This window comes from Bufo bufo, chromosome 1, assembly GCF_905171765.1.
Source record: "Bufo bufo chromosome 1, aBufBuf1.1, whole genome shotgun sequence".
In the NCBI taxonomy this organism is placed as follows: Eukaryota; Metazoa; Chordata; class Amphibia; order Anura; family Bufonidae; genus Bufo; species Bufo bufo.
In genome coordinates, this window is record NC_053389.1 from 770,059,840 (window position 1) to 770,084,866 (window position 25,027).

Sequence of the window (25,027 nt, forward strand, 5' to 3'; positions counted from 1 at the left end):
AATGCTATCTTTTTGTTTTTAATGATTTTGGCCACTTCTGCTGAGTACCACAGTGGTCTCTTCCTTTTTTTTTGCTTTTACTGACAAGCCTAATGCAATTTTCTGTTGCCTTCAATAGTGCCACTTTTAAGTAGTCCCATTTCTCCTGGACTCCAATTAAACTGTTCCAATCTGATAGGGACTCGTATACCTCCAATCTAATTTTAGAAAAGTCAGTTTTTCTAAAATCTAAAACTTTTGTTTTTGTGTGGTGTGACTCAGTCCCTGTACTTATAGTAAACCACACTGACTGGTGATCACTAGATCCCAAGCTTTCCCCTACAGTAATATCAGATACCAAATTCCCATTTGTGAATACTAAATCTAAAATGGCCTCCTTCCGGGTTGGCTCCTCCACTACCTGCTGTAGAGATAATCCCAGTAGGGAATTTAGAATATCTGTACTCCTGGCAGAACTAGCTATTTTGGTTTTCCAGTTTACATCAGGAAGATTAAAGTCTCCCATAATGATAACTTCCCCTTTCAATGTCATTTTAGCTATTTCCTCAACTAGTAGATCATCTAATTCTTTGACTTGGCATACATTTAAATTAATCTAATTTTTACAATCTTAAAGGCTTAGACACCTTTGAGACGGAAAAATTATGTTTACATAAGTTAGTCTTACCATGAATTAATCAAAGTTTCTATTTGCAATCTTCATTTCTACCTTCATTTCAAAAGCCCCTGCTATTTTCAGACTTTTTGTCATGTTGACGTGTCCCTTCCATAGGGCATTGCTCAATACTTAATGTAGTACTTGTGCCCCTTCGTTTTAGCACAATTTAGTTATCCTTTAAGAATGAAGAATAGATGCGACGGGAGGAAATAAAGAATGCTGTGTCACAATAGTCTATGTAATATCTTGTTCTAGGCACGTCTTGTACCAACAAAGTCGTGAACACTTCCAAGATGATGTCATGAAGCAGCTGGTGGGAAGCATTGTGATCACCAGATACAATAACCGGACTTACCGCATCGATGATGTTGATTGGAACAAAACCCCGAAAGATGTCTTCACCATGACAGATGGCACAAACATTAGCTTCATCGACTACTACAGGTGAATAACTGTAATCGTAATGCTTCAGCTACAGAGTTTATGTAGTTCTAAAACCAGAGGGCAGTAAATAAAACCTTACTTACATCCTCCATATCCTCCGCTTTCCCTCGGAGGCATAAAATGACACAATGACGTATCTTACTGCCTGCCGTCACATTTATTTATTTATTGAGTTCAATAGAAGCTTAGTTCATCCGTCGTTGGCTCCCTCTAGTGGTGGCTTCAGGCAGGGGTTCTCCCAGAGATCACATCCATTTCCTCTGCACCAGGATAACGTCTTTCAAGTGCTAAGAGCAGCAGGTCCTCCACAACATTGGCCGGGGAGTACAAGAAGTTCATTCTGGTCTAGAAGCACATGAAGAGAGGTCAGGCAAACAGTCCTGAGTGCGACCCATGGCTACTGAAATAGTGGTGGATTGTGGCTATGACTACTGAGAGAGATGAGAGGTCAGAGAAAATGTGACTGACTACCAGTGAGGGCATCATTTGGGGAGATGCCTTTTTAAATCTTTGCCACTAGATGGCACCATCCTCCAGTCAGTGGAATTTTGTACCTTCTCAATACAGCTACATCATAGATTTAGGTTTATTAGGACTTCATTTACTGAATTGTAACATTGTGCACTGTTTAGATGTAGAGAAGCAATGGATAGATAACTGATATGCTTTTTTTTTGTCATATGAGCTTCTAGCTGTGACACATCACTTGTCTCTTATTTCCAGCAAGATACCTCAAGCTCAAGTTTAATGGAAATTTTCCTTCACATACAAAATAGAGATGCACAACCACCAAATTTATTAATTATTGAAACAAGCCTCTACTTAATTAGGTGGAGCAGATACATATACGGGTTCTTAAAGGGGGTTTCCTGAGATTTTTTTAGGATAGGTCATCAGTGTACAATCTGTGTGGGACCCCCAACGATCAGCTGTTCGAGAAGGCTTTGGCATTCGCAGTAGCGCCACGATTTTCTCTCAGCTTACCGAGCACAGCGTTGTAGATTGTATAGCGTCTGTGCTTGGTATCGCAGCCCCATTCACTTCGGCTAGGTCATGTGACCACTGAATCTGACGTGAAATGGTGTAGGCAAAACTGCGAGAAGGTGTGGCGCTACTGCGAGCGCCGTGTCCTTCTCAATCAACTGATCAGCGGGGGTCCTCCGTATATCAGAAAACCCCTTTAATACCAAAGCCCCACTATGGTGGTATTCGGAATATTACTGGTTGGCCTGTTAGATACCGATGGCTATGATCATTTGATTTCTAAAGTTGATTATTTCCCAATGCAGTCCCATGGTAAGAAATTCTTCCATAAAGATCTGTTTACATGGTGCAGTTCTTGCGCATGGCAAAAACTGCTTATGGTTTTACCGCGCATTGCTTCGCAGCTTGAATGAGCTTCAACTATGCCACTTGCAGCAATCTGCAGTAAAGCTCCATGCGCAGTAACTGCACCTCCGCAGCATTGTGTGCATAGACCCTAATAGCCCAGCACATGTGCAAAGTGGAAACTAAGGTTACTGTCACACTTGCGGTAGCCTTTTCCGGCAGGCTGTTCTAGCGGGGGAACAACCTGCCGGATCTGTGCTACTGCTAGTCCACCATGCCGCTGGAAGTCCACTCCGGCCTCATTCACTATAATAGGGGCGGGCCGGAGGTCCGGCCGCAGCATGGAAAACAAGCCAATAGGAGGCCGGACAAACAACGCAGCATGTTGTAGTTTTTGTCCGGCCACCCCTCGGCATGTTTGCCGTCTGCAGCCGGGCTAGCCTTAGCACGGATCTGGCAGGCTGTTCCCCCGGCCAGAACAGTCTGCCGGACCCTGATGCCGCAAGTGTGAAAGTAGCCTAAATTGTGCCTCAGTTAGGGTACTTTCACACTTGCGGCAGGACGGATCCGACAGGCTGTTTACCCTGTCGGAACCGTCCTTCCGCTATTTCGCCGTGCCGCCGGAACGCTACTCCGTCCCCACTGACTATAATTGGGACGGGGGCGGAGCTCCGGCGCAGCACGGCAGTGCACGGCGAAAGGCCGCCGGACTAAAAGTCCTGCATGTCCAACTTTTTAGTCCGGCGGCCTCTCACTGCGAACTGCCGTACTGCGCCGGAGCTCTGCCCCGTCCCCATTATAGTCAATGGGGAGGAGCGGCGGCGCGGCGAAATAGCGGAAGGACAGATCCGACAGGGTGAACAGCCTGTTGGATCCGTCCTGCCGCAAGTGTGAAAGTACCCTAAAAGCAGACTTTCTGCCTGACCTCTCTTCATGTGCTTTTGGACCAGAAAGAATGCCTGCACTTCTTGGACTCCCCGGCCAGGTTCGTACCGGACCTGCTGCTGTTGGTCCCTATGCAGGTAGCACCTCTGTCTGCAGGATTGCATAGGGTGTGTTGTCGTTTCTGGTGTATTGTATGGTCAGAAAAATAAACGAAGCTGCTTACACGTATCTGAATATTTTTCAGTGATTTACATACACTTATCTCGTGTCTTTTGTCCCGTAGTAAGAATTATGGCATCACAGTGAAAGAAGTGGACCAGCCGCTCCTAATTCACCGGCCCAAAGAGAGGAAAGATGCTCGTACCAAGGTGGTGTCATGTCTGTGCTGTGTGCAGAGGTTATGCTGGGAATAAACATTGTGGGGGTCACTTATTAAGACCGGCGTTTTAGACTGGCCATGGATCTGCTGAAGTTATGTAGAGGAGCCGGCCTCCACATAACTTCGGTGGATCCACCACTGCTTCTATATCTACGGCAGCTCCCTTGCTGGTGTAGATTTAGACCATTTTCTGATGAATGAGATGGGCCTATTGGCTCGTCCACTCCATGCCCACAGTTTTAGACCTGGCGTGAGCGGGGAAAGTCACAGATTGTGCCGCAAAGAACCTTTGCGCTGCAGTCTGTGCCAGAAATCCGCCTAATATAGACATATTTCTGTAAGTAAATAACCCCCAGTGACTTCACAGTCTTTCTTTACATTCAGATGCCGGGTATGATCCTCCTCCTTCCAGAACTTTCTTACATGACTGGCATTCCGGAAAAAATGAAAAAAGACTTCAGAGCCATGAAGGTAACTGAGTGCAGTACTGCCCGTCTGCTAACCACTTTAAAACTAATGTTGTAAATGATACAATATAGAAATTCTTGGAAAAATTGACCCCTTGAATCAACTACTCCCATTTTGACCAGCAGAACAGGTCACTGCTCTCCGATTGAGTGTAATGTAACCAACCAGCGAATCCCCCTTCCTTCTCACCCTCTCCGCCTTGTGTATGTCTACTATATGCATCTTATATGTTTTTTGTGTCTTTTAATAATGATCGCAGTTCATCTATGCACGATTCCTTTCTTCTTATTATTATCTGAACACCCATTTATCTTGGTGGCCTTATCAGCACATCTTAGGCTGCATTCACACTTGTTATTTTGATCAGTTATTGTGAGCCAAAACCAGTAGTGAAGCCTACACAGAGATCAGGTGTATTGTTTGATTGGCACATGTCTTGTGCTTTTGATCTGCACCGGGTTATCGCTCACAATCACTGATGGAAATAACTGATCACATAATTGAAGTGTGAACTCAATTAGAGGATTTTGCTGCCGTTGAACAATATTGCGCGAGCACACTTTTTGCAAACCATTTATTGTTTATTCATTGCTCTGATTGTTTTATCTTTTTCCTTTTACACAATATGATTGACCAAAACTGGGAACAGGAAACTAATAGGGTTTACTGTAAAAAAAAGAGAGAAATTATGGAATATAGAAATATGTATGTAGCCTTCTAATATACTTTCGGGGGATTTATCATGAGGGGAATATTTGAAGTCCGTTTTGCTTGAGTCTGTGTTATCGTACTTCATGCCACGTTTATGAAATGTCACAGGTTGTTTGATAAATCTGTCTCATCCTTAAACCTAACACTTTTGTCTAGAGAAGCTCCTCCAGTTTTCCTACTCCACCCTGCTCCTGGAGTGAGGAGGTCTCAATGATAAATCAGGAGTAAAGCTCATTAACTTAGCTAACCAAACCTACTTTCCTACCCACATTAAAAAACGGGAGTGAGTGGTGTAAAAATGCAAAAAGTCGAAACCGTTTTTGCACAAGTGAGTGCAAAAAGTTGCTAAAGCCCTGTTTTGCGACTTTTTGAAGGCAGAATTCTGGAGTGAAGTAATGATAAATGGGGGTCCATGTTTACAATTTCTGCACAGTTTTCAGTCTTGTCTAAGCCACGCCCCCTGGATCCGCAGGCTGTCTGCACGCTTCAGCCATACGTTTGGCCGGGGGTGGAGGGACATGTGACGAGACGTGTCATTTTGCCTTTTAATGGTCACCTGTGAGCAGATTTGTACCCATGACACTGACTGACCTGCTACATGTGCAATTGGCAGCTAAAGGCATCTGTGTTGGTCCCATGTTCATATGTGCCCATATGTCTTGCTGAGAAAAAGTTTTAATATATGCAAATGAGCCTCTAGGAGCAACGGGGGCGTTACCATTACACCTAGAGGCTGATCTCTCTCTGCAACTGCCGCGTCCTCCGGACTTTTACAGGGCCAGATGGTGAAAACGTAATCACACCCGGTCCTGTCAGTGTAGAGGGCACAGCAGAGTTTCTAGGAGTAACGGTAACGCCCCCATTGCTCCTAGAGACTCATTTTAAAACATAATTTTCTCAGCAATGCGGACACGTATGAACATGGGACCAACACAGATGTCTCCAGCTGCCAAGTGCACATGGAACAGGTCAGTCAGTGTCATAGGTACAAATCTGCTGACAGATGCACTTTACGGGACACTCGCACTGTACTTGTGTTAGATTCCTGAGGTCAAGGATTTGGGCGGGCATAGCGTGTAGTTGTGATTTTTCGCAGGGCCTAATAGGAGTACTAACATGGCAGGTGCTAACAATTGTTTATCGCTGTGTAGGGTGCCAGAAGAAGCGCCCCTCTGTCTAGCCATTGAGATGCCATGATCCCTATATACTGCGGCATCTAAGGGGTTAAGCGCCTGGCATAGGAGTTATTTCTGCTCCCGGACATTGCAGTTGGGTGTCAGCTGACATCCGCCATCTATGGAGTAGGTTCATCTCCTGAGCCCACTCTGTACTCTCACAGTGCCCTAAGGTGTTAATTTGGTGCAGCCAGTTTCTAGGCACGTTTGCCGCCTGGCTCTTAAGATAAGTGCAGGCCTAAGATATAGATAATAATTGCCTGATCTGGGTGTGATGATGTAGGGTTACAGGTCTTCAGGTGAAGGCATGGGACGGGTTGATCTTCACTAAATTTGCAAATTCTTCTTTTTTTTTTTTTTCTTCTTTTTTTTTCTGTTTTCAGGACTTGACCCAGCAGATACATCTGAGTCCCAGACAGCACCACACATCCCTGGGAAAACTGATTCACAGGATCCAGAACAGCGAGGAAGCACAAGCTGAGCTACAGAGGTGGGGCCTGCAGATAGACTCCGATATACACCAGGTAAGTATCTGCACAGCAGTATTTCATTTTTTGAGGGGGGGGGGGGGGGGGGCAAGATTACAAAAAAAAATGGCAAATTGCGTGTTTTACTTTTTCTTTTTTCTTTTTTTCTGTCACGGCGTTCACTGTACAGGATTTTTTTTTATATATATAATTTTATTGTAATAGTTCAGACATTTTGGATGTGGCGATACACATTTTTTTTATTGTGTATGTATTTTTATATGTAAAAGTTAAAAATCAGGGAAATGGGGGTGATTTTAACTTTTAATATATTGGTTTTTTTTTTGTTTTTTTTAAATATATAACTATCAGAACCCTAAGGGGCCTAGTACATGGAATCTTTTGATCCCCTCTCCTATTCACCCTAATAGATCTCTATTAGGGTGACTAGGATTTCTACATTCTCCATTTAGAGCTATGCCTCATGCATAGCTCAGTATGGAGAAAACCATGGTAGGCCTGGAGCGCTTCAGCAGCGTCCAGGTTGCCATGGCAACCAGTCGGAGCCCCGCAATTTCACTGCAGGGGTTCCGATCAGAAGGCAGAGGGAGCCGCATAATATCTTTATTCTCTGGGTCAGTACGATTACAGAGATACCAAATACATGTTTTTTTTCTACATTTTACTACTTTTGTGCACTTTTTGTGCAAAAAAAAGAAAATCTTTTTGCATTGCCGCATTCCAAGACCCATAACTTTTTTATTTTTCCCTCTATGGAGTTGTGCGAGGGCTTGATTTTTGCAGGACGACTTGTAGTTTTCATTGGTATCATTTTGGAAGTTTTTTCAGTGGCGACTAAGGGTCCATTCACACGTCCGTAGAATGGGTCCGCATCCATTCCGCAATTCTGCGGAACGGGTGCGGACCCGTTCATTCTCAATGGGGACGGAAAGGATGCGGACAGCACACATTTCCGGTCCGCGGCAATTGCAGACAAGAATAGGCATTTCTATAGGGGTGCCGGCCAGGTGTATTGCGGATTCGCAATACACTACAGACGTGTGAATAGACCCTAAGAATAAATGATCAATTCTGGCTATTTTTTTTTTACGGCCTTCACCGTAGGGGATAATTTACATATTTTTGTAGTGCGGGATGTTACAGATTCGGCGATACATGTGGGGGAAATTTTATTGTTGAAATTTTTAATTTTTTAAAAAAAGCTTTGTTTAAGATTTTTTTTTTTTTTTTTTTACTTTTTTAACCACTTAACAGCCCCACAAGGAGAAATATTTTGATTGTTCTAAAATATAATGCTCGGTTCCTATAGTGCATTGCATTTTAATTTCATTGCTATACTGACATTGACCAGCAGGCTGTGCCAGAGAGACGAAAACTGCTGGGGAACTCTCAAGGCAGGCTTGGGGCCTATACTAGGTCCCAGCCAGCTTTTACACATATTGGCACCCCGCAATCTCACTTACATGGTACCGATGGGAGACAGAGGGAGTCCGCTCCCTCTGTCACCACTTACATGCGGCAGGTGCCATTGCATTTGGCATGTAAGGGGTTAAACAGCCCAGATAGGCACTCCTGCTGGTCCCGGCTGTTAGAGCAGGAGAGCGACTCTCATGCGAGAGCCGAGCCCCGCTGTCCGCTGCACAGCACTTAGACCAGCACTTAGCACTGTACAGCACTTAGGCTCCATTCACACGTCCGCAACGTGTTTTGCGGATCCGCAAAACACGGAAAGCGGCAATGTGCGTTCCGCATTTTGCGGACCGCACATTGATGGCACTAATAGAATATGCCTGTTCTTGTTCGCAATTGCAATTGCGGACAAGCATAGGACATGTTCTATTTATTTGCGGAACGGAATTACGGACACATCGTGCTGCCCCATAGGAATGAATAGGTCCGCAATTCCATTCCACAAAATGCGGAACGAAATTGCGGACCTGTGAATGGAGCCTTAGACCAGGTTGCCGTGAAAAGGCGACGACCCAGCCTAAGGCCCCTTAGTGACTGCCATAAAAAGGCGTATGGGTGGTCACTAAGGGGTTAAAAGATAAATGTCTTTTCTCATGAACACCGCATGTTGACGAGACAGGTATCATCTTAATCAGAACTATCAACCCTACCAGGTATCTATGCCTGATTCAATAGGGTTGATCCTGCTGACAGTTCTGGTTCTTGTTTTACTATGTTTTACAGACATTTGGAAGGATTCTACCAGTGGAGAAAATTAACCTCAGGAAAAACTCGTTTCCACCTGGAGAGGACCTCAACTGGACAAGAGAAGTGACCCGTGAGCCTTCAATCTCAAGTGTGAGGATGCTTCTTCTTCTATTTAATTTTTTTTTTTAATGTTTAGTGTATCGAGAACACATCGTTAATGACGTGGCATAATATTTCGTTGAGTGATCCGTACAGTATTAGGGTCCATTCACACGTCTGTAGTGTATTGCGGATCCGCAATACACCCGGCCGGCACCCCCATGGAACTGCCTATTCTTGCCCGCAATTGCGGACAAAAATAGGACATGTTCGTTTTCTCGCCCATATTCATTGGGGGACACAGGAACCGTGGGTATAGCTATGTCCTCTAGGAGGCGTTGACACTAGATAAAGCTGTTAGCTCCTCCCCTGGCAGCTATACCCCCTCCAGCCTGGAGAGAGAGCTTCAGTTTTTTTTTTTTTTTACTTTCTTTATTTGGATGCAAATCTCAGGTAATAAACATTTTTGGCAAGCATGCCATATATATATCACATCATGAACATCCTTTTAAATAACATCGTTCATAGTTACATTTGCATATTTTTACAGTTGAAAATCCTTGTAAACCCCCCCCCCCCAAACTTCACCGTGGAACACATGTCGCTCATGCTACAATAATGAAGGAACAAGGAATAAATGCTTCAGCTCTACAACTCACTGTGTGACGTCTCATTTATACCTTAAGTCTTCCTAGTGTGCCCTTGACCTTTGCCTCTAGGTACCACTTGGTTTGCACAAAGGGAGACATCAGTTCCCCTATTTCCTCTCCTGTTAATACCTGTTCAACCAGTCTCCACTTTTTTATGAATTTTGCCACCGCCTTCTCTCTATATTTACCAGCTTCCAGCCTTTCCATATATAGTATCTTTTTCACCAGACCTATAACCTCACCCTTAGTAGGAAATGTACTTGTCAGCCAATGACGTAGCAGGCATTTTTTTACCGCCATAAGTACTATATGTACTCCTGGTTCTGCTATACCTCTTCCCCGGGATTCATCTTGTTCCACTGGGATGTATTGGAATATACACTGTTGGGGCTCTGCTTTTACCTCTATGTCCCACACTTCTTTGATGAAGGAGATTATCTCATCCCAAAGTTGCTTAATATGTTTACAATCCCACAACCCGTGCAAGAGATCTGCTTTTGGTTGCGAGCATTTCGGGCATTCTCTCAGGTAATGTGCTGGAGCGTTAGCGTATGAGAGATTGAAGGCATATGTTGCTTTATGTAGGATTCTCAGTTGCGACTCTCGCCACTGTTCGCTTTGGATTGCCTTTCTGATGTACTCCAAACCCTCTCTCATTTTAAGGGGGAGGTCTGTGACTTTGATGTCTTTTTCCCAATGTGCAAATACACTTTTCACCAAGCCCATAGAACTCGTATTATAAGTACACGCCTGTACAGATCTGAGAGTGAGGTCGTACCATCTTTTCCCCCCAGGAGGGCTGCGAACCAGGTCAATCTGTCGGTTTCTCCCAGTGACTTCGACTGGGCTTTGCAGTAAGCTGTAAGCTGAAAGAATGGCAATGAGTGCGATGCGACTAGCTGGTATTTGTCTACTAATTGTTCCCAAGTCATCAACATGTGGTCTGAAGTCCCCATTATGTCACTTAGTGTGCGGATGCCCTTCTCCCTCCAACTTTTGAACATCGTATTGTCCCTTCCCTGTGGGAAGGCCGGGAGGGACCATAGGGGCATCTGGGGTGACACATATATTGGTAATTTATACAATTTCCTAATCGCTTTCCATGCCATTATGGTGTCCCTGAGTAGAATGGATTGCTTAATATTTGTTGGAAGGTCTTTAAGCCTGGTGTGCATCAGGGCCACTAAGTCCCACGGTTGCGCCAACTCTCGTTCTACATTGTCTGCCAAAAAGTAGTCAGTATTCCACACCCAATCTCTCACATGTTGAAACAGAGCTGCCAGATTATATAATCTAATATCGGGCATTTTTAAGCCTCCCTCCCACTTCAATAAACATAGTTTTTTGTATGCTATGCGGGGCCGTTTTTTTTTTCCAGAGGAAGGTCACGAATGCTGATTGTAGCTTTCTTATATCTACATGCTTCAGAAGCATTGGGATTGTCTGCAGCGGGTATAACATCTTGGGGAAGCTGATCATTTTTATTAGACATGCTCTCCCTGTCGGGGACAATGGCAGCTCCTTCCATTTATCAAGCTCTTTGATAACCTTGTTAATTAACGGTGGGTAATTTAAAGCATAGATTGAGGATGCGGTTCTACCTATTTTGATCCCCAGGTACGTGAGGTATTCCCTCCTTTTTTCTAGTCCAAGTTGGGATATATTTGGTATTATTTGGTCTCCCAAAAGCAAAAGTTGACTTTTGGACACATTTATTTTGTAACCTGTTACACCGCTATACATTTGGAATGTCTCAAGTATTGTCTTTAAATGTAGATCCGGCGATCTCATGTAAATTAATAGGTCATCAGCAAAGCACGTGAGCTTCAGCACTTCTTTTCCAACCTTGATCCCCCCATATACATTAGATCCTATTAGGTACAAAGCCAACGGTTCCAGAGCTAAGTCGAATAATAAAGGCGACAATGGGCATCCCTGCCTTGTTCCTTTATTGAGCCGTATCACATCTGACAGAAAACCCGGGACGTGAACCCTCACCTGTGGGTCTGCATATAGAGCTGTAATGTAGTTCCGAAAGTTACCTTTCAGAGCCATTGTGTCAAGAACATCATCCAACCATTGCCAGCTGACATTGTCGAATGCCTTTTCGGCATCAACTGCCAGGAGGGCATGCGAGGCATTCGACGTTCTCCCCTTTAGACTGTCTTGCACTGCCAGTACCTTCAGAATATTTGTTACTGCAGAGAGGCCTTTAATGAAGCCCACCTGATGGTCCCCGATTATGTCTGGCATAAATATCGCCAGCCTGTTGGCCAAGATTTTAGAAGCCAGTTTTAGATCTTGATTGATCAAGGATATTGGTCTGAATGATTCCAGGTTTGATAAATCTTTTCCTTTTTTAGGGATAAGTTTAATGTACGCAGTATCACTGGAGGGCGGTATTCTTCCCCCCTGAATCACCCCATTAAACAATGCGGTTAGCACTGATACAATCTCCGGTCCCAGGGCTTTGTAAAATTCTGCCGGTCTGTGTTATCTCAGCTTCCTTTACTTCCGCATTAAGACTATCTAGTGCCTCATCTGTCAATGTTGGGAGTCGCACTTTCGCTAGAAGCTCCCGAGCCGTCGGTTGTCATAGGATTCCTGAGAATACATAACAGTGAAGAAGTTTTTCATAATTTCTACCATCTTCCTAGGGTGGGTGTGAAGAACTCCCTTTTCATCTCTAAGGGGATATATTTGTACACGTCGGGTATATGGGCGCGTGAGGTTTGCCAATAATTTACCCGCCTTGTTGCCATGCCTAAATAAGGTGGCCTGTTTACAGTCTGCAAACCATTTGACCTTATCTTCTTGTAAGTAATCATAGTTATGTTTTGCAGTGACCCACTGTATTCTATTTATATCTGATGGGTCATCCAGATATTTTGTATATGCTAGTCGGACAAGCTGTATTGCCTGTTCGTATTTCTTCTGAATGTCCCTTTTCTGTCCTATTGTATATGACATGATGCGTCCTCTTAACACCGCTTTGGCAGTTTCCCAGAAAAGCTCTGGGTTTTGCCTATGGGATTCGTTATCCTGGGAGTACTCCCACCACCACCCCTTTAATCTGTCAATAAAATCCTCATCAGTCAGCAGGTGAACCTGCTTTCTGTCCTCTACACTATTGTGTACTCTGTTAAAGTCACCTCCCACTATCATTTGGGGGCCCTTATTTTGCAGGATTGAGAAATCCAGTGCCTGGTAAAAACCTGATTGGGCCGTGTTTGGGGAATATATATTATACAGGAGCAGTTGGCCACCCGTCAGACCCAACTCCACCCTCATCACTCTACCCTCCCTGTCTGCTTCACTTTTGTTCAGGGTGTACTGTAAGTTTTTGTGTAAGAGCATCATTGTGCCTGCCTTCCTAACCACCGATCGAGATCCCAGTACCTGGCCGACCCACTGTTTGTGCATTCTCCAGATGTCTTGCTCCTCTAGATGTGTCTCCTGCAGCAGGGCAATATCTGCCTTTAGTTTTTTGAGATGCCTGAGCACCATGTTGCGTTTAGTCTGTGAACGCAGACCTTTGACATTCTACGTAACGATTCTCATATAGGTATTTGACCTAGAGCTATTACAGGAGACACACCCAGAGAAGGGCCAGACCGTCCGTCCACGACCAGTGAGCTAAAGTACAAATCAGCGATGAGCAACAGTAAAAGCAATAGTTCCCAACTTAGAACTCCCCACTCCCCCCCTTCCCCTTCCCAACAATGAACATATGTTACGTTCAACAACGATATCAAACTAAGGTAGTATTGACTTCTCTTTTTTCACGCCACATCTGGAGCTATCGTTACTCCGTTCCTCCATCAAACAACTTGTCAGTGCAAATAAACAATAAGCAAATAAACTCTATGAGAATCTCCCTCACCCAAAGCCCTTAGCAACTCTTCAGTGTAGGTGCGCCTTTGTGAACCCTTTATTTCCCCTCCCCTCAGAGTTAACAACGTAGTTAATCATTTATGTGATTTTTTTTTTTGTTTTATATATATATATATATATATATATATATATATATATATATTTTGTTTCTCCTTGAAGCTAGATTTCCCCTTCACATTATGAATGTAATGATTCTCTCCCTCCAGCCACCCCCCTTACACTAATCAGATAAATCCCAATACCGTTACTCTCCATTCCGAGGAATATGAACTGAGTCATCTGTTGGCCGCCTTCTCAGCAGTCCTAGCAATTACAAGCCTTCCAAGCCTCCTTCTTAGTCTTGAGAGTCATCCGTGGCCTCCACGATCGTCGGCGATCCCTGGTGGTATGGAGAGTCCGGGAGTTTCTCCCTCCTGTGGTTGTGTACGGGTCCTGACTGTCTCCTGCCTCTCACTTGACTTGGCTCCGCATCCATGTCGATGTCCATCGCTCCCGATGCCTCCTTGGGAGTAAGGTATGTATCGATACAGCTGTTTTGGCGGAACACCCTCAGCGTGGCAGGGAACAGCAGTGCGAATTTTATTTTCCTCTTGACTAGGGTGGAGCAGATTTGCGAAAAAGCTCTTAGACGCTTTGTGACTTCCACAGGATAGTCACTGAAGAGGACACTTTTTCACCCCTCAACATGAGCGGGTGTTGGACTCCTTTGTATTTCTTCAGGATCGCCTCTTTGGCGGCATAATTTAAATATTTTGCTATGGCCGGCCTCGGCCTAGAACGGCCCCATTCCGCTTCAGGGGGCCGGGCCGGTCCCAGTCTATGGGCCCTTTCAACTGTATATTTGCCTTGTAATCCAAGGGCTTGGGGGTGTTCCACCGCAAATATCTGGGGCAGTTGTGATGGCGGGATATCTTCCGGTAATCCCACCACACGGAGATTGCTTCTTCTAGATCGATTCTCCAGGTCTTCCATCTTGTCTTTAAGTCTCTGATTGTTACACAGCACTTCTCGTACCCGCACCTGTGTTTTTTCCAGTTCCTCCTCCATCATAGCAAATCTTTGCTCCAACTCTGCTATCCAGGAGGAGTGCAGGGAGACCACCGTTTGGATCTGGAGGAGCGCTGCCGAGACCGTGGCTTCCAGCGTGGACTTGATGTCCGGCGCTAGTAATTTCGCCACTTCTATTGCCATATTGCAGCAGGAGATGGTAATGTCCTGGTCGGGGGTAAAACTGACCTCCGTGTCCTCTGTCCCAATCTCTGAGTGCTTGGCTAGTGGCTGCGCTGCTGACCGGGTAAGTCGCTGGGTTTTCTCTTCAGCCGTCACCTTGCGAGGGTCGCGCTGTCGTGCTTGCTATGCCTTCTTTCCTCAGGAACTTCTCCATCCACCTCTTTTGAACTCGGTGTGGGGAGTCAAGGTTGAATAAATCACCTTTCGAGGGGTTTATGACTCGATTTGCTGGCTTCGGTGCCGGAGCTCTGGTCTCCCTCAGCCTCTCATGCGCCCGCCGGAACCGGAAGTCCTTCAGTTTTTTCTAGTGTCAATAGGAGGCAAGACCTCCCTGCTCTGCAGGGAATCTCCTGAAGATTTTTTATTTTAGTTAATTTTTTTCCTTTTTCAGATGGGAAAACAGTGGACTCCTTGCCTCCCTGTTCTCCCGGAGTCGAGTTGCGCCAGTGCCGGTCACCCGCACTGCTGCCTCCCCCACAGAAGACAAGGTGGACCAGGGCAGCCTTGCTCCCCTGCATCCCGCCAGCCAAGGGGTCACCTAGGTCCGCCAAAGAGAAGACCCTCCCGCCATACCAGACTCCTGCCACTCCGGTGCCAGTTGCTGAGGAGGTGACCCTGCTGGAAAAGGTACCTTATGGGCCCACTTAGGGAGGGTGAAGAGAAGAGGAGGAAGATAGGTGAGTATGTTAACCCTCTCCTTCCCTCCCTCCTCCCTATTTGGCAAAGCATCAGGCTCTCTACCTCCCCCTCCCTCCCCACGATGACTGGGCCAGACACCAGGCTTCATTGATCATAGTCCTGGACCTCGGGTGGATTCCCTCCCTCTCCCTCTGTGCCGACACTACACGGGCACATAGGGGGTAACGGCTGGGTATGGTGGCTCCTGCAGGCACTGTTAGGCACAGCGGGCGCACTGCTGTGCTCTGAGTTTTTACCTTGCAACTGGAGGGGAGCGGAGGAGGCTCCCGCTCCCCAGCGCCATAATCCCCTTCTAGGGAGCGGGCGCCAAGCGCGCTGCTCCAGAGGAGATCCACCAGCTCTGTGTCCGTACGCCGTTAAATTTAGGCCCCGGCTTTACTTTGGGCCTACCCCTTCCTTCTCCCTCCGGCCCGCGCAGCGTTCTCCACGGCCGGAGGGAGCATTCTAATGGGCGTCTTTTCTCTACTTCACTTACGCCCCCCTGTGCCCCGGCAGGCCTGTCAGTAGGGCAGGGGTGCATTCCGGCGTCAGTGTCCATAACTTAGGCTCCGGCTTCGCGGCCTACTAGGCCACAAACTTTCATCCCTGGTCTTCGGCTGACGCGAATTCTTCCCGTCTTACTTCTCCCCCAGTAGCCCGCAGAGCCCCGCCCCCGTTTTTTTTTTTCAGGTCAGTTAACCCTTCCTGGCCAGCCATCTCTTGAGGCTGGCGCAGGATTATTGTCTATCTGCAAGGCAATGGGGTTAATGCCGCTAAACCCCTTCCTGCCTCTTGTCACCTGAGGCTGGGCATCCCAGTTTTATAAAAAAAAAAAAAAAAAAGTCAATTTCGGGTCCTGCCCCCTCAGGCCTCATCGCCGCAGGACAGCCCTGTCTGTGTCAGACTGGGCCGGAGTCCTAGCACAGACAGAGGAGGACCTCTCAGTTCCCAATCCACCCTCCGGGGTCGCTTGATTGGTATTCTCCAACTGCGTAATCCAATGGTGGATCTCCGGACCTTCCCAATCACCCTCTGGGTCGTTTGGTTGATAGGCACCACCTGCGCAATCCAATGGTGGACCTCCGGACCATCCTAATCACCCTCTGGGGTCGTTGGTGTGATAAAGCACTACCTGCGGAATCCACTGTGGACCTATAGACCTTCCCAATCACCCTCCAGGGTGGTTTGGTTGATAAAACACTACCTACGAAAGCTACTGATGGACCTTTGGACCTTCCCAATCACCCTCCAGGGTCGTTTGGTTGATATTCTCCACCTGCGCAATCCAATTGTGGACCTCTGGATCTTCTCAATCACCCTCCGGGGTCGTTTGGTTGATAAGCACCGCCTGCGCACTCCAATGGTGGATCTCCGGACTTCCCAATTTCCCTCCGGTGTCGTTTGGTTGATAAAGCACCGCCTGCGCAATCCGGTGAGTGAACTTCTAGAGGTTCCCATTCCACCCCCGGGTAGTTCGGTTGATAACTCCCACCGGCGAGCCTGCGACTGCCATGGACGAGATTCTGAGAGTTAAGACTGCACACAACGGGCCAGAGCAGGATATTTTTCTCCTCTGTCACCTCCACACCCCCACCCTTCCTCCCTAGGGTCACGCTCAGACGCACCCTCCTCTCCCTGGAGAGGTTCGGTCCGAAGGGGTGATCAGTGGTTCGGTCTCTGCTGTGATTCCGGTGCGATCTTCATCCGAGGTAGACAGCAGTACTTGTCGTATTTGCACTACTACTGGATGCAGTACTCCCTTGGATATTACCTCCCTCCATTGTGGTCTAACCGCACTATAACGGTTTCAGTGCCGGCAGTAGGCGTTCCCCCTTTTAGTAGGTGGCGGAACTGGATTCCCACTGGGGACAGTACTTACTGTATGCATTAGCCTCTTCCATCGGTGGTGTTATGGCATTATCCCTGGTTCAGTGTTTACTGTGTGTCTTACCCCCTTACGTAGGTGGGGTATTGATAGGGGCGCTTGCTCCATATGGCTTGCTCTTTCCGTAAGAGGCGTACTCTCTCTACTTAGATTCAGTTCCTGCTAGATGCACAGTGCTTGCCGTAAGCATTACCCCCTTTCTTTGGTGGGATAATTGCAACATTGCCTCTTCCACAAGTGATCCACTACCGTGGGAAATGAGTACACATCTTGGATGTTGCACTTCAACTACGCCACGGCTATAGATACCTTAGCTTCTTCTACAAGTGGAGCGTAGCGAGTATCAATACACGCTGGTGCCCTGTACTCCTCTTCTAATGGTATTTCGGTGCCGCCAGTAGATACTGTGGCTGTTTCCACGTTGTGTCCTTTTCCTTCGGTGCCGGTTTGGGGCATGAATATGACAACTCTTTCCTCACGGGGTTGCCCAGCGCCACTCATGTGTCCTAGCGTCCCTTCTCTCCATGGTCCTCCACTGTTCCAATATGTGTCTTCAACAATATGTAGTGCGTACACCATGGCACGTAATATTGTTATTACGTTCCAGCAAGTCGAGTGTTACATTCACTCTAAATTCTCTATCCACCATTCCTGATGTGGGAAGTGGTTGTGCTGGCACTCTGGTTTAGCTTTGCAACGTGTTCTGCTCCACTGGTGCGGATTTTACGCTGGTACTAGCGTTCGCAGTCGCTGCAGTGGGGCATTCCCTCAGGTAGGGGTTCTACCCTGACGCTGGCTTGGCGGTTGTTCCTGTTCAACGCCCTTCCCAGGTGGAGTGTTTAAGGTTAGCTCTCCTTCCCTGGGGCAGTATGGTACCATGGCCTTTATCGGATTCCTCTAGTCTGCCCCTCAGTTTGTGCTGGCGGGGAACGCTGCAGCTCCTACGGTATGGGGGTCCTGGAGTAGCCATTACATACTCTGGCTCCTCCTGCACGGCTCCTTCGTCAGGTGACGGATTCTTCTAACGCCGAATTCGGTGGCGTACGCTGCATGGCCTCCTCCTTAGGCGGAGTATGGCGCGCGCCTGTGTAATCCGTGGCTACTTCTGTGTAGTGCCAGTCTCAGATGGGGAATGGGCTTCGCCCTGCCCTTTTTTTCCCTTCCGTTTTTTCCTTCTCTGGCTCAGGGTTCACGGCCACTCCGCAAACCTTTGTAGCTTCTACGTTACTACTTCCCCTCATCTACGTTGATGCAGGGTATTGGTTCTGTGTTTTTTTTTCTTCCAGTCTTGTTCCGGACCGACTGTTGGGCTGTGACGTTTTCCATATTCCTCCTTCTACAGGTGAATCCTACCCGTTGGTCCTGGGTGTACTACTCGTATCTACAACCACCTCTCTTGAGACTTGACTAGTGACTGCCTTGTCGGTCCGCTGTAGTCATGCCTTTTCACTGCACATTCCGTGGCTAGACTACGAGACTCACCACGCCAGGCTGAGCGGGGGTGCTGTCACGACTGTTGATGGAGTTTCGTTCCTGGAACGGAACACCCCTTCTATTCTTCCTCCTCGAGGCAGCAGTTTTTTCTTTCATCTTGGTCTGGTCGAAATTTCCGTCGAGCAGTGTTGCTACATCGTCAATACACGGTCGCTGACGGAACTCCACCACCGGTGATTCTAATATCGTCTCTACTTTTACCTATCCAATGTGTTGTTTCCTTGGCTTGCAGTTGGACATGCCTCATTCAGGCGTTCTTTTCTCGGTAGTTTATCAGCCAGCTTCTCAGTCTCCCCACAAGCCTCTTCGGCTCGGGGGACATTGGTGGACCACTTACCGTTTCCGTGGAGCGCTTCCCTTTAGCAGGGGTGGATCCTGCGGTCCTGGGTTTTTGGTTGGACATTCGGCGCTGTGTCAGGTTCGGTGCTGTGTATTCTTTCCAGCGTCCTCTGACTCACCCGGGCCCCACAATACCTTCCTTCAGGGAATGGCACATATGGTTCCTCCATACCGTCCTCCTTTACCGTCTTGGGATCGGACCTTAGTCCTTTCAGCGCTCCAGACTCCTGTCCTGGAAGGTGTTTTTTTTTCGTTTTGATTTTTCCTTGTGGCTATCACATTCATCAGACGGGTGTCCGGGTTGGGGCGCTCTCTTGCAGAGCACCTCCTGGTTCTGACAGGGATAAGCTGTCCCCCGGCCCGTTCTTTCCTTTCTCCCGACGGTGGTCTCTGATTTCCATTTCAATGAAGAAACTGTCCTATCACTGTGTCCCTCCCCTTCACCCCCTAGGGAAAGGGAGTTAGGTCATTTGGACGTTGTCAGGGCTCTGACTATTTATTTGCCAGCCTCCAGTTCCTTCCAGCATACGGACTCTCCTTTTTTTGTCATCCCGGAGGGTCCTCGCAAGGCATTGGCGGCCTCCACGGTGGGGTCCCGCCCTTCAGTGTCACGGCTCATTCCACCAGAGCGGTGGGCGCTCTTGGGCTCGGAGGATTCAAGGTTCGGCCGCGCAGTTGTGCAGGGCGGCTACTGTCCTCCCTACGCACATTCACTAAATTTTGCCAGGTGCATACTTATGCTTTGGCGGGCGCCGCCTTTGGGCTGCATGGTCTTGCAGGCAGCAGTTCTTAGTTGCCTGCAGGGGCGCTTGCTCCATGGGTCTGTGTTTTTCCCTCCCTGTGGACTGCTCTCGGACGTCCCACGGTCTCTGTGTCCCCCAATGAATATGGGCGAGAAAACTAGATTTTTGTAAAACTTACCAGTAAAATATCTTTTTCGCTCTTCATTGGGGGACACAGCACCCACCCAGTATTGTTGTTCGACCACAATTGTGGCTGTTGCTGGTTAGAACCTGGTTCGGTTCTTGGCATTGTTGCTGTTCCACATTGTTTCGTTGGTTTACTTGCTTCTCCTACTGCTTCTCACAAACTGAAGCTCTCTCTCCAGGCTGGAGGGGGTATAGCTGCCAGGGGAGGAGCTAACAGCTTTATCTAGTGTCAACGCCTCCTAGAGGACATAGCTATACCACGGTCTCTGTGTCCCCCAATGAAGAGCGAGAAAGAGATTTTACTGGTAAGTTTTACAATGCGGAGAGCACATAGTGTGCTCTCCGCTTCCATTCTTGCCCCATTGAGAATGAATGGGTCTGCACCCGTTCAGGATAATTGTGGAACGGGTGCGGACACATTCTACAGACGTGTGAATGGACCCTTAGAATGTATTGGCTCCTATGAGCCGAAGTCTCGCGGGGCTTCGAGTAATAACTTCAGAAGTTAATTTCTACTGCAAAAAACCTTTAGCCGAACTCTGGTTCGGTTCCAAGGTTGGAACCTAAACAGATTGGAGGCTACACAGGTATGAGATATAAGGGAAAGATCCGCTCCTGTTCTGTGTTTAGAGCCGCACCTGGTTTTGGCTCAGAATCACTGACCGAACACTGACTGTGTGAAAGCAGCCATATACTGCACCCATTGTACTCTAGAATGAATTCATATGCATTAGACTCCCCCTAGTGGTGACGTGAATAATTCTTTTGTTTCATTTGGCTTGTGAGGAAAGCCTCATAGGTCTGTAGTGTTTCAAATACGATTATCCTCGCAGCTGCTTTGTGTCTTGACAGGTCAGCTGTAGTAGAGTTTATATGGACACGTATCTGAGACGTTCTTTTTCCCAATGTCATACGGCGTTACAATTTGTGGCTGTATTTTTACTGTCACATTAGGTTCATAAAAAGGTTTGGTCAGTGGGAGACATGACGTGTAATGTGTTCCCGGAGAGTTTACTGGAGGTTTGTTGTGCTGCATTACACAACACTCCCCCTGTGCTCTCCTCATTGTGTCTCTTCAGTTACCTTTGATCCATTGCACACGGTGAAAACATCTTGCGTGTTTATGGCCGGCAGTGATAGTCATCAGACAGCGTGTTTTCAGCCATGTATAGGACTATTGCAATGCTATACGCACATCAACTACATACTGATGGAAAGAGAGCCACTTGTATTTTATTCATTGTGCTTTTATTCTACTTTATTTTTTATATTATTTTGTATTATTAACATGTTTAAGACCTTCCCCCATAAATCTACAAGGCATAGTCTTTGGCAGTGCACCCACACCATTGTGAATGTGCAGGATTGCTCCTGCAATGTAGTAGGTCCTTCAGAGAGAAGATAGAAGTGGTTTATAACGGTTTCTGTCTTCTCTGTTCCTCCGTACATAGCAGTGACTATACTGCTGCCTCTTACTTGACCTGCTGAGCCCCCAGCATAGAATTCTTTCAGATTGCTTCTAGATAGATAGATAGAAAGCTGTCATTTTTTTTTTTTAAAGATAGTGATTGTAGTATTGTATGACCTCAAAAATATATAAAACTGCAAGTAAAAAAAAATTAAGAAAAAGCACAGCACCCACTCCAAACTGTCACTAGAGCCGCCCCGCTCACCCAAGAAGCTACATATTACTTAGTGTGTCAAGACAACCAATTCACCATACACATGACTGTGCTCGGTCCAGAAAACACGGCCTGTGTGTCAGCAGCATCTCTCGGCCGACTACAACTCCCCTGGCCCAAACCGGCATCATACCGATTTATGATAGTCAGTTCCTATCCGATTGCCAGTCTAACTGTGCTCACATCATCATTTGAGTACAGTACAATAGCCCCACGATCAGATAGGAACTGACTGTATCATAAATCACTATGAGGCAGTCAGTTCGAGTCAGGGGAGCCATGGTCGGTCCGAGAGATGCGGCTGACACACAGGCTGTTTCCTGGACGCAGCATAGTCGTGTGAATCAGGCCTAACAATTTTAGTTTCACTTTAACCCTTTCAGGACCAGGCCATTTTTCACCTTCCTGCCCAGGCCATTTTTCACCTAAGGCTACTTTCACACTTGCGTTCGGGGCTCCGCTTGTGAGTTCCGTTTGAAGGCTCTCACAAGCGGCCCCGAACGTTTGCGGATCCGCTCAGAATGCATCAGTCTGGCACCGTTTGTCCTCCGCTCCGCTCAGCAGGCGGACACCTGAACGCAGCTTGCAGCGTTCGGGTGTCCGCCTGACCGTGCGGAGGCAAACGGATCCGTCCAGACTTACAATGTAAGTCAATGGGGACGGATCCGTTTGAAGTTGACACAGTATGGCTCAATTTTCAAACGGATCCGTCCCCCATTGACTTTCAATGTAAAGTCAAAACGGATCCGTTTGCATTATCATGAACACAAAAAAAAAATATATATATTTTTTTTTTGTTCATGTTAATGCAAACGGATCCGTTCTGAACGGATCTAAGCGTTTGCATTATAGGTGCGGATCCGTCTGTGCAGATACCAGACGGATCCGCACCTAACGCAGGTGTGAAAGTAGCCTTAAGGACCAGGCCATTTTTAGCAAATCTGACATGTCACCTTATGTGGTAATAACTTTAAAACGCTTTTACTTATCCAGGCCATTCTGAGATTGTTTAATCGTCACGTATTGTACTTCATGACAGTGGTAAATTTGAGTAAAAAAAATTTCATTTTTATTTATTAAAAATTTGGAAAAATTAGCAAATTTAAATTGCTCTACTTTTAGAATAGATGTAATACCTCCAAAAATAGTTATTACTTTACATTCCCCATATGTCTACTTCATGTTTGGATCATTTTGAAAATTACTTTTTTTTTTTTTTTGGGACGTTAGAAGGCTTAGGAGTTTAGAAGCAAATCTTGAAATTTTTAAGAACATTTCCAAACCCCAATTTTTTCAGGACCAGTTCAGTTATGAAGTCATTTTCTGGGGCTTACATGTTAGAAACCACCCATAAATCACCCCATTTTAGAAACTACACCCCTAAAGCTATTCAAAATGTATTTTTACAAACTTTGTTAACCCTTTAGGTGCCCCACAAGAATTAAATGAAAATGGGAATTACATTTAAAAATTTCACTTTTTTTGCAGATTTTTAATTTTAATCTATTTTTCTCGCCCATTTTCCTTGGGGGACACAGGAGACCTTGGGTATAGCTCAGCTCCCTAGGATGCGTGACACTAAGTGAAAACTGTTAAGCCCCTCCTCCAGCAGCTATACCCTCAGCCTGGAGAGAGAGACTGCCAGTTTTTTTGCTTAGTGTCCAAGGAGGCAAGACACTCCAGTTTTTTTCTCTCCTTATTCTTTTTTATTTAATTTTTTCTTCTTCTCTTCAGGGACAACAGAGACGCACTAGACCTCTCTGTTTCTCCAAGGGGTCGAGCTGCGCCAGTGCTGGTGTCACGGATGGTGTTGCAGAAAACTGGAAGTTATAAATAAACATCCGACTGACTTGATCCCAAACTAAGGAACATATGGGTGAGCCCTATAAAACCCCTAGAGCTCTCCCTGACTGCTATGCCCATGCAAAGGTCTTTATGATAGATGATGGCATGCCCTCGTACCAAGACTGTGTGACACCTGAAAACCCTATAATAGTGAGGGGACACGACCACCGACTCCCTGCACTTAATACGGAGGGAGTCAGGGTCACCTAGAATCAAGCCAGGACGGAAACACAAATAAAGGAAAAATACTTATCTGAGGAATCAGCAGTATCCAGCAGTGAACACAATCCAGGAAGTAGTATAAACCGCAAAGTGAGGCAGCATGGGAGGTAATATAAAGGGAGGCAATCAGTATAAATAGGTGACAGCTGAGAGAAGGAAAGGAGAGACAAAGTGAAACCAAAACAAAGAACATCATGCAAGAGGTGCAGAAGAACGTCTGTCAGATCTTTTCAGAGAGCTGGCGGTGACAGTACCCCTCCCTCTACGAGTGGACTCCGGACACTCAAAGCCCACCCTCTCAGGAAGGGACCTATGGAATGCCCTGATGAGACGAGTGGCCTTAGTGTCCTTCACTGGGACCCACATCCTCTCTTCAGGACCATAACCCTCCCAATGAACGAGGTACTGGAGAGAACCGCGGATAATGCGAGAATCCACAATCCTAGAGACCTTAAATTCAAGATTACCATCAACAACAATCGGAGGAGGAGGCAAAGAGGAGGGTACAGTGGGTTGGACATATGGTTTTAATAGGGACCTGTGAAAAACATTATGGATCTTCCAAGTCTGAGGAAGATCAAGACGGAAGGCAACGGGATTGATGACGGACAAGATCTTGTAAGGCCCAATAAACTTAGGACCCAACTTCCAGGAGGGAACCTTCAGTTTGATATTCTTTGTAGACAACCACACCAGATCACCCACATTCAGGTCCGGACCAGACACACGTCTCTTATCCACCACACGTTTATATCTCTCACTCATCCTCTTCAGATTACCCTGAATCTTTTGCCAAATAAATGACAAAGACGAGGAAAATCTCTCCTCATCAGGTAAACCAGAAGACCCCTCTCCAGAGAATGTCCCAAACTGCGGATGAAACCCATATGCACCAAAAAATGGTGACTTATCAGAGGACTCCTGGCGACGGTTATTTAAAGCAAACTCAGCAAGGGACAAAAAAGAATACCAATCCTCCTTATTCTCCGCCACAAAACAGCGCAGATATGTCTCCAGATTCTGATTGACGCGTTCGGTCTGACCATTCGACTGCGGGCGAAAAGCAGAAGAGAACGACAACCGAACCCCCAAGCGATAACAGAAGGCCTTCCAGAATCTGGAAACAAACTGCGTGCCCCTATCAGAAACTATGTCTGAAGGAATGCCATGCAATTTGACAGTGTGATCAACAAATGCTTGCGCCAGCGTCTTAGCATTGGGTAACCCAGGAAAGGGAATGAAATGCGCCATTTTGCTAAAACGGTCCACTACTACAAGAATCGCAGTCTTCCCCGAGGAACGAGACAGGTCCGTAATGAAGTCCATGGACAGATGCGTCCAAGGACGGAAAGGAATGGGTAACGGGAGGAGAGAACCCGATGGCCG

At 46.7% G+C, this 25,027-nt stretch overlaps 1 protein-coding gene across 1 annotated transcript in view; it reads left to right on the forward strand.

Annotated features, from left to right (window-relative positions):
* The window catches only part of PIWIL2 (piwi like RNA-mediated gene silencing 2), a 255,710-nt gene that overhangs the window by 119,920 nt on the left and 110,763 nt on the right, over positions 1–25,027 (forward strand). The window contains exons 12-16 of the mRNA XM_040414771.1: positions 914–1,102; positions 3,600–3,684; positions 4,080–4,166; positions 6,433–6,573; positions 8,731–8,844. Of these exons, the coding sequence (XP_040270705.1) occupies positions 914–1,102; positions 3,600–3,684; positions 4,080–4,166; positions 6,433–6,573; positions 8,731–8,844 (616 nt within the window). The remainder of the gene's footprint in view (positions 1–913; positions 1,103–3,599; positions 3,685–4,079; positions 4,167–6,432; positions 6,574–8,730; positions 8,845–25,027) is intronic.